The 10,558-nt window shown below is 45.2% G+C and overlaps 1 protein-coding gene across 1 annotated transcript in view; it reads right to left on the bottom strand.

Annotated features, from left to right (window-relative positions):
• Positions 1-1,351: 1,351 nt before the first annotated feature.
• Positions 1,352-10,558, bottom strand: part of LOC115181472 (fibrillin-1) — a gene marked incomplete at its 3' end in the record, with an annotated part of 31,696 nt that continues 22,489 nt past the window's right edge. Inside the window, 9 exon segments of the mRNA XM_029743352.1 lie at positions 1,352-1,474; positions 2,054-2,173; positions 2,271-2,396; positions 2,738-2,800; positions 2,996-3,148; positions 5,320-5,445; positions 6,757-6,876; positions 10,118-10,243; positions 10,379-10,495. Of these exon segments, the coding sequence (XP_029599212.1) occupies positions 1,352-1,474; positions 2,054-2,173; positions 2,271-2,396; positions 2,738-2,800; positions 2,996-3,148; positions 5,320-5,445; positions 6,757-6,876; positions 10,118-10,243; positions 10,379-10,495 (1,074 nt within the window).

Raw genomic sequence — 10,558 nt, 5'->3', positions numbered from 1 at the left:
TCTATAGCAGATTCCAGTCCCTACAGGTCTATTAGTAAGATATATCAGATTCCAGTCCCTACAGGTCTATAGTAAGATATAGCAGATTCTAGTCCCTACAGGTCTATAGTAAGATATCTATAGCAGATTCCAGTCCCTACAGGTCTATAGTAAGATATCTATAGCAGATTCTAGTCCCTACAGGTCTATAGTAAGATATCTATAGCAGATTCCAGTCCCTACAGGTCTATAGTAAGATATCTATAGCAGATTCCAGTCCCTACAGGTCTATAGTAAGATATCTATAGCAGATTCCAGTCCTACAGGTCTATAGTTAATATCTATAGCAGATTCCAGTCCTACAGGTCTATAGTAAGATATCTATAGCAGATTCCAGTCCCTACAGGTCTATAGTAAGATATCTATAGCAGATTCCAGTCCCTACAGGTCTATAGTAAGATATCTATAGCAGATTCCAGTCCCTACAGGTCTATAGTAAGATATCTATAGCAGATTCCAGTCCCTACAGGTCTATAGAAGATATCTATAGCAGATTCCAGTCCTACAGGTCTATAGTAAAGATATCTATAGCAGATTCCAGTCCCTACAGGTCTATAGTAAGATATCTATAGCAGATTCCAGTCCCTACAGGTCTATAGTAAGATATCTATAGCAGATTCTAGTCCCTACAGGTCCATAGTAAGATATCTATAGCAGATTCCAGTCCCTACAGGTCTATAGTAAGATATCTATAGCAGATTCCAGTCCCTACAGGTCTATAGTAAGATATCTATAGCAGATTCCAGTCCTACAGGTCTATAGTAAGATATCTATATCAGATTCCAGTCCCTACAGGTCTATAGTAAGATTACACGATCCATACTCGCCAGCCACGCATTCCAGTCCCTACAGGTCTATAGTAAGATATCTATAGCAGATTCCAGTCCCTACAGGTCTATAGTAAGATATCTATAGCAGATTCTAGTCCCTACAGGTCTATAGTAAGATATCTATATCAGATTCCAGTCCCTACAGGCCTATAGTAAGATATCTATATCAGATTCTAGTCCCTACAGGTCTATAGTAAGATATCTATAGCAGATTCCAGTCCCTACAGGTCTATAGTAAGATATCTATAGCAGATTCCAGTCCCTACAGGTCTATAGTAAGATATCTATAGCAGATTCCAGTCCCTACAGGTCTATAGTAAGATATCTATAGCAGATTCCAGTCCCTACAGGTCTATAGTAAGATATCTATAGCAGATTCCAGTCCCTACAGGTCTATAGTAAGATATCTATAGCAGATTCCAGTCTCTACAGGTCTATAGTAAGATATCTATAGCAGATTCTAGTCCCTGCTTTAGCTTTACCTTTGCACATCCTCTTGTCCTCTCGCAGCACGTAGCCTGTTGGACATTTACACTCGTAGGAACCAATCACGTTCACGCAGCGGAATGCACACAGCAAAGGATTCTGGGAACACTCATTCACATCTGGAGACGAGGGGGGGGAGTGAAAGAGAGGGAGAGAAAGAGGGGGGTGAGGGAGAAGATAAGAGAAAGGTCAGGTTGTGGGGATGGAACAGAAATGTATAATATAGTGTGCTAGTATGCTACATAGGGTTTTTCCTAGTATACTACATAGGTTTCTTCCTAGTATGCTACATAGGTTTCTTCCTAGTATGCTATATAAGGGTTCTTCCTAGTATGCTACATAGGTTTCTTCCTAGTATGCTACATAGGTTTCTTCCTAGTATGCTATATAGGGTTCTTCCTAGTATGCTACATAGGGTTCTTCCTAGTATGCTACATAGGTTTCTTCCTAGTATGCTACATAGGTTTCTTCCTAGTATGCTACATAGGTTTCTTCCTAGTATGCTATATAGGGTTCTTCCTAGTATGCTATACAGGGTTCTTCCTAGTATGCTACATAGGTTTCTTCCTAGTATGCTATATAGGGTTCTTCCTAGTATGCTATACAGGGTTCTTCCTAGTATGCTACATAGGGTTCTTCCTAGTATGCTATACAGGGTTCTTCCTAGTATACTAGAAAGTGTGTCAGAGTGAGCATACCTTCACAAGACATCATGGGTCCGGGTTCGAAGCCTTCGTCACATGCACACTCAAACGCTCCAATCACGTTAGTGCACGTTCCGTTTCCACACGGGTTCCCCAGGTCACACTCATTAGTATCTACGAAACACAAATACAATATGTTTCACAATTACTCCATTACTGTTAGAAAGAGTGTGTGTGTGTGTGTGTATTTGTATATAAGGTTAACTCCTACCTTCACAGTTGATCCCTGAGGTGTCGAGTCGGAAGCCAAAGGGACACTCACATCGGAACGACCCGTCCGTGTTGATACACTGACCGTTGTTGCAGATGTTGGGGTTGGCGGTGCACTCATCAATGTCTGGAATATCACACACACACACACAGACACACACACACACACACACACACACACACACACACACACACACACACACACACACACACACACACACACACACACACACACACACACACACACACACACACACACACACACACACACACACACACACACACACACACACAGTCAGCAAACCATCTCATCCACCTCTTGACCAGATTTAGTCTTATTTCTCAGAAGAGACCTGGCCAACATAGCTGCACACTAGTTACAAGACACACAGGGCTAGTTTCCACTACTCCTGGACTCCTCTGAATAAAGTGATGACAGGATGTATTGCCCATATAAGGTCAACATACCTATGGGCTGGTCATCAGGGCCAAACACCTGTCCAACAGCATGGCAGAGAGACGTAAACGCCTCTGGAACACAAACACACACAATGTAAACATAAACAAATAAATAAGATGAAATAAAAACACCTGGCTCTGGTCACCTGGAGAAAATACCAATAGATAGTCAAATGAATGAATGAATGATTTATGTATTTATTTATATTAAGTGAGTCAGTAATGAGTGGTTTAGGCTTTTGAGGGCCTAGTAGTGTGTGTACCTACCCTCATTCTTGCCGGGGCAGATCTCACAGGGGTCTCCCCAGCCCTGACCAGGCATGGCACTACAGCAGCAGTCCCCTTTAGTGGTGTTCAGAGGCTTAGGGGCCAGGCAGCGACTACTCTCAAACTTAGTATAACAGTAGTTCACACGGACATCTGGGGGGGAGGGAGAGAGGGAGGGAGAGGGGAGAAAGATAGATAAAAGAGTGGGAGGAGAGAGAGAGAGAAAGCAAGAAAGAAAGAAAGAAAGAGGCAGGAGAGGGAGAGAGAGAGAAAAGGAGTGGGAGGAGAGAAAATAGAGAGATGTTATACGGTGCCCGGTCGTAGACACGGCCAAGCAGCTGCCAGTCTCTCTGGTTGTATAGATCAGTCTGTTGGGCCTCAGCCTCTGTCTGTAACTAGAAACACATGGTGCCTCTCCCTGCTCTGTACTGTTAGTTTACATTGTAGTCATTTAGCAGATGCTCTTATCCAGAGCGACTTATAGGAGCAATTAGGGTTAAGTGCCTTGCGCAAGGGCACATTGGCAGATTTTTCTCCTAGTCGGTATGGGATTCAAACCAACAACCTTTTGGTTACTGGCCCAACACTCTTAACCGCTAGGCTACCTGCCATCACCAGTACTGGCCTGCCGCAAGCTCTACACAAGAAAGCTATCTGAACCCCATAGACCAAACACACACACACATGGCACTATGACAGACATGTCAAGGAGGGTCTCGTTACATTTCTCCATGAAACTGATTTGTCAGCTTTTCTGAAACAGAGATATTTATGTGCCCTGATCACCCTGCCCTGCTCACAGCTGTGTGTGTGAGTGTGTGTGTGTGTGTGTGTGTGTGTGTGTGTGTGTGTGTGTGTGTGTGTGTGTGTGTGTGTGTGTGTGAGAGAGAGAGAGAGAGAGAAAGAGAGACAGAAAGACAGAGGGAATGAGGGACTGTGAAAAGAAGGATTGTGGTTCCAGTGGAATTGAGATGTAGATAATTGAGTGTGTTGTTGGAGAGACGTCTGAGAGGGATCTGTTACTCTATTGTACTCCTCTAATCCTCCCATAGGCCTCACGCATCATATGCGTGAAAAATGCTAATATCATTACCATGACTTGAATGGGATTTGTGCCACAAATGCTAAAACATTAGCGTTTGGGAAAAGGGAAACTAAACCAAAGCATGGATTGCTGTCATACTTTGTCCATAGACTGCTTACAGGGTAAATAAACCAATGTGTAATGTTGCAATTTGAGTGAACTATTCCTTTAAGCCCTTAGGGACTGAGTGTGTTTCTTTATGTTTTACCTGTCACTTTGTTATTTCAGGACAATGGTTTTGAGTTCAGAAGTAAACTCAGCCACAACCAACACAAACACATACAACTCACCCACGTGTCTGTGTCCTGAGGAGGACAGCTGAAAGTAAACTCAGCCACAACCAACACAAACACATACAACTCACCCACGCTTCTGCGTCCTGAGGAGGACAGCTGAAAGTAAACTCAGCCACAACCAACACAAACACATACAACTCACCCACGCATCTGCGTCCTGAGGAGGACAGCTGAAAGTAAACTCAGCCACAACCAACACAAACACATACAACTCACCCACGCATCTGTGTCCTGGGGAGGACAGCTGAAAGTAAACTCAGCCACAACCAACACAAACACATACAACTCACCCACGTGTCTGTGTCCTGAGGAGGACAGCTGAAAGTAAACTCAGCCACAACCAACACAAACACATACAACTCACCCACGCATCTGTGTCCTGGGGAGGACAGCTGAAAGTAAACTCAGCCACAACCAACACAAACACATACAACTCACCCACGCATCTGTGTCCTGAGGAGGACAGCTGAAAGTAAACTCAGCCACAACCAACACAAACACATACAACTCACCCACGTGTCTGTGTCCTGAGGAGGACAGCTGAAAGTAAACTCAGCCACAACCAACACAAACACATACAACTCACCCACGCATCTGTGTCCTGAGGAGGACAGCTGAAAGTAAACTCAGCCACAACCAACACAAACACATACAACTCACCCACGCATCTGTGTCCTGAGGAGGACAGCTGAAAGTAAACTCAGCCACAACCAACACAAACAACTCACCCACGCATCTGCGTCCTGAGGAGGACAGCTGAAAGTAAACTCAGCCACAACCAACACAAACACATACAACTCACCCACGCATCTGTGTCCTGAGGAGGACAGCTGAAAGTAAACTCAGCCACAACCAACACAAACACATACAACTCACCCACGCATCTGTGTCCTGAGGAGGACAGCTGAAAGTAAACTCAGCCACAACCAACACAAACAACTCACCCACGCATCTGCGTCCTGAGGAGGACAGCTGAAAGCCGGAGGGACACACACAGGTGAAGCTGCCCTCAGTGTTGGAGCAGGTCCCAAACAGACAGATGTCTGGGGTCTGAGAACACTCATCAATATCTACAACACAGAGATAGAACTCATCAATATCTACAACACAGAGATAGAACTCATCAATATCTACAACACAGAGATAGAACTCATCAATATCTACAACACAGAGATAGAACTCATCAATATCTACAACACAGAGATAGAACACATCAATATCTACAACACAGAGATAGAACTCATCAATATCTACAACACAGAGATAGAACTCATCAATATTGAGAACACTCATCAATATCTAGAACACAGAGATATAACACTCATCAATATCTAGAACACAGTAAAATAACACTCTTCAACATCTAGAACACAGAGATAGAACACTCATCAATATCTAGAGCACAGATATATAACTCATCAATATCTAGAACACAGAGATATAACTCATCAATATCTAGAACACAGAGAGAGAACACTCATCAATATCTAGAACAGAGATAGAACACTCATCAACATCTAGAACACAGAGATAGAACACTCATCAACATCTAGAACATAGAGATAGAACACACAGATCAATAACTGTAATAATCACACAGAATAGTGAGTTGTGCTCTAGTCTAATGTATGTTTCTACTGTGAGACCACCTGAAATGGCCTCTACAGCCCACTACTCTTACCAACTGGTCCTGTTACTAACTAAACACAACACCAGTGACTTCTAGGAACTATGGAGTGGAATAGAAAGAGCTCTGTACATGACTGCATCTCTTCATCACTCTCACTCTATAAACATACAGAGTGTGTGTGTGTGTTAGGGTTGCAAAGGGAGGGTATATTACTGGAAACTTTCTAAGTTTACAACTAAACTACCAAAATGTTGGTATCTTTCAAGGATTTTATGTAATCTATCACAAGACATCTAGTGGCCCTTTTGGGTACTGTAATTATCTCTGGCCCTCTGTGTGGCCTTATCAAATGTAAAATATATGAAATAATTAAATAAGATGATTAGAAAAAATAGAATGACAAAGCTGTAAAATAATATACTAAATATAAAGATGCTTTTTGTCATTAATGAGGCTATTTCCTCTGTAAACATATGGTCTATCAACTAGAAACTCATGGACAATATGGACACAGATGAAGAAAGAAAATGATACGATACATGAATACATTTTTCTAAAGTTATTCAAGTATAAATGACCAAAGTTATGATAGATTGCCATAGATTTGTGGTTAATTACCAAAATGAGTGAAGATTTCCAAGCGTATGTATGTTACATTCACAGGTCTCGTCCTGTATATAGTAGCCAAGCGTATGTATGTTACCTTCACAGGTCTCGTCCTGTATATAGTAGCCAAGCGTATGTATGTTACCTTCACAGGTCTCGTCCTGTATATAGTAGCCAAGTGGGCAGATACACCTGTAGGAGCCGTCCAGATTCTGACAGGTACCTGGACCACAAGTCCCAGGGTTCACTGCACACTCATTGATGTCTGGGAGACAGAACACACACCACATTACACACACTCATTTAAACTCTTTAGAAATGAACAAAAGTTAATACAACATGTAAATACTACAGATAATGTTGCTATGAGAGGAGAGAGAGACTGAGAAGAGGGTTGAGAGACTGAGAAGAGGGTTGAGAGGCTGAGAAGAGGGTTGAGAGACTGAGAAGAGGGTTGAGAGACTGAGAAGAGGGTTGAGAGGTTGAGAAGAGGGTTGAGAGGCTGAGAAGAGGGTTGAGAGGCTGAGAAGAGGGTTGAGAGGCTGAGAAGAGGGTTGAGAGACTGAGAAGAGGGTTGAGAGACTGGAAGAGGGTTGAGAGAGTGAGAAGAGGGTTGAGAGGCTGAGAAGAGGGTTGAGAGACTGAGAAGATGGTTGAGAGACTGAGAAGAGGGTTGAGAGGCTGAGAAGAGGGTTGAGAGAGTGAGAAGAGGGTTGAGAGGCTGAGAAGAGGGTTGAGAGTCTGCGAAGAGGGTTGAGAGACTGAGAAGAGGGTTGAGAGACTGAGAAGAGGGTTGAGAGAGTGAGAAGAGGGTTGAGAGGCTGAGAAGAGGGTTGAGAGACTGAGAAGAGGATTGAGAGACTGAGAAGAGGGTTGAGAGAGTGAGAAGAGGGTTGAGAGGCTGAGAAGAGGGTTGAGAGGCTGAGAAGAGGGTTGAGAGAGTGAGAAGAGGGTTGAGAGACTGAGAAGAGGGTTGAGAGAGTGAGAAGAGGGTTGAGAGGCTGAGAAGAGGGTTGAGAGACTGAGAAGTGGGTTGAGAGAGTGAGAAGAGGGTTGAGAGACTGAGAAGAGGGTTGAGAGTCTGCGAAGAGGGTTGAGAGACTGAGAAGAGGGTTGAGAGACTGAGAAGAGGGTTGAGAGAGTGAGAGAGGGAGAGAGGCTGAGAAGAGGGTTGAGAGACTGAGAAGAGGATTGAGAGACTGAGAAGAGGGTTGAGAGAGTGAGAAGAGGGTTGAGAGAGTGAGAAGAGGGTTGAGAGACTGAGAAGAGAATTGAGAGAGTGAGAAGAGGGTTGAGAGACTGAGAAGAGGGTTGAGAGACTGAGAAGAGGGTTGAGAGACTGAGAAGAGGGTTGAGAGAGTGAGAAGAGGGTTGAGAGGCTGAGAAGAGGGTTGAGAGGCTGAGAAGAGGGTTGAGAGGCTGAGAAGAGGGTTGAGAGACTGAGAAGAGGGTTGAGAGACTGAGAAGAGGGTTGAGAGACTGAGAAGAGGGTTGAGAGACTGAGAAGAGGGTTGAGAGACTGAGAAGAGGGTTGAGAGACTGAGAAGAGGGTTGAGAGAGTGAGAAGAGGGTTGAGAGAGTGAGAAGAGGGTTGAGAGACTGAGAAGAGGGTTGAGAGACTGAGAAGAGAATTGAGAGAGTGAGAAGAGGGTTGAGAGACTGAGAAGAGGGTTGAGAGTCTGCGAAGAGGGTTGAGAGACTGAGAAGAGGGTTGAGAGACTGAGAAGAGGGTTGAGAGAGTGAGAAGAGGGTTGAGAGGCTGAGAAGAGGGTTGAGAGACTGAGAAGAGGATTGAGAGACTGAGAAGAGGGTTGAGAGAGTGAGAAGAGGGTTGAGAGGCTGAGAAGAGGGTTGAGAGGCTGAGAAGAGGGTTGAGAGAGTGAGAAGAGGGTTGAGAGACTGAGAAGAGGGTTGAGAGAGTGAGAAGAGGGTTGAGAGGCTGAGAAGAGGGTTGAGAGACTGAGAAGTGGGTTGAGAGAGTGAGAAGAGGGTTGAGAGACTGAGAAGAGGGTTGAGAGTCTGCGAAGAGGGTTGAGAGACTGAGAAGAGGGTTGAGAGACTGAGAAGAGGGTTGAGAGAGTGAGAAGAGGGTTGAGAGGCTGAGAAGAGGGTTGAGAGACTGAGAAGAGGATTGAGAGACTGAGAAGAGGGTTGAGAGAGTGAGAAGAGGGTTGAGAGAGTGAGAAGAGGGTTGAGAGACTGAGAAGAGAATTGAGAGAGTGAGAAGAGGGTTGAGAGACTGAGAAGAGGGTTGAGAGACTGAGAAGAGGGTTGAGAGACTGAGAAGAGGGTTGAGAGAGTGAGAAGAGGGTTGAGAGACTGAGAAGAGGGTTGAGAGACTGAGAAGAGGGTTGAGAGGCTGAGAAGAGGGTTGAGAGGCTGAGAAGAGGGTTGAGAGAGTGAGAAGAGGGTTGAGAGAGTGAGAAGAGGGTTGAGAGACTGAGAAGAGGGTTGAGAGACTGAGAAGAGAATTGAGAGAGTGAGAAGAGGGTTGAGAGAGTGAGAAGAGGGTTGAGAGACTGAGAAGAGGGTTGAGAGACTGAGAAGAGGGTTGAGAGACTGAGAAGAGGGTTGAGAGAGTGAGAAGAGGGTTGAGAGGCTGAGAAGAGGGTTGAGAGGCTGAGAAGAGGGTTGAGAGGCTGAGAAGAGGGTTGAGAGACTGAGAAGAGGGTTGAGAGACTGAGAAGAGGGTTGAGAGACTGAGAAGAGGGTTGAGAGGCTGAGAAGAGGGTTGAGAGAGTGAGAAGAGGGTTGAGAGAGTGAGAAGAGGGTTGAGAGACTGAGAAGAGGGTTGAGAGACTGAGAAGAGGGTTGAGAGACTGAGAAGAGGGTTGAGAGACTGAGAAGAGGGTTGAGAGACTGAGAAGAGGGTTGAGAGACTGAGAAGAGGGTTGAGAGAGTGAGAAGAGGGTTGAGAGAGTGAGAAGAGGGTTGAGAGAGTGAGAAGAGGGTTGAGAGAGTGAGAAGAGGGTTGAGAGACTGAGAAGAGGGTTGAGAGAGTGAGAAGAGGGTTGAGAGAGTGAGAAGAGGGTTGAGAGACTGAGAAGAGGGTTGAGAGACTGAGAAGAGGGTTGAGAGAGTGAGAAGAGGGTTGAGAGAGTGAGAAGAGGGTTGAGAGACTGAGAAGAGGGTTGAGAGGCTGAGAAGAGGGTTGAGAGACTGAGAAGAGGGTTGAGAGAGTGAGAAGAGGGTTGAGAGAGTGAGAAGAGGGTTGAGAGACTGAGAAGAGGGTTGAGAGAGTGATGAAAGAATTAAGATAATGTGAAGGAAAATGAGACGGTTGAGAAAATAGATTAGAGGAGAGAGAAAGGGATGCAAAAGGCGTGAGAGGAGTGTGAGAGGGAGAGAGTAATGACAGAATGAAGGGCAGGATCAGAAGGGAGGAGAGAGTTTGAGAGAAAGGAGATAAGGAGAGAGAGTAATGACAGGAGGAAGGGAGGGATCAGGAGGGAGGAGAGAGATAGAGAGGAAGGAGACAAGGAGAGAGTCATGTGACAGCTCCTCACCAACACAAATTCTTCCGTCGGCGCTGAGTTCGTAGCCATCGCGACACACACACACAAAGGAGCCCAGGGTGTTAATACAGTTCCCGTTCCTACACAGCCCTCTCTGGCTCGAACACTCATCCGTATCTGGTAACACAGGCGGAAAGATAAACACACACCTTACACACACTGCCTCGGCGTTTAGCTCAGTGGGCTAACACGGTCCTGTGGCGTGCAGAAGACCTGGCTTCAAAACAAAGTTAGTCACACACACACACCTACCTATGCAGTCATTGTTGTGTGAGAGCTGAAAGCCCGGGTAACACAGGCAGTTATAGGACCCCACTGTGTTCTTACAGGTCCCGTTCCCACACGGCTGTCTCTCACACTCATCCACATCTACAACAGGAGAACATCATTACAACATTATCACAACCTACTGGCAACCACTCTCTCACCAGG

Source organism: Salmo trutta, unplaced genomic scaffold, assembly GCF_901001165.1.
Source record: "Salmo trutta unplaced genomic scaffold, fSalTru1.1, whole genome shotgun sequence".
Taxonomy (NCBI): domain Eukaryota; kingdom Metazoa; phylum Chordata; class Actinopteri; order Salmoniformes; family Salmonidae; genus Salmo; species Salmo trutta.
The sequence above is the reverse complement of the archived record's forward strand: the minus strand, read 5'-3'. Positions and strand labels throughout refer to the sequence as shown.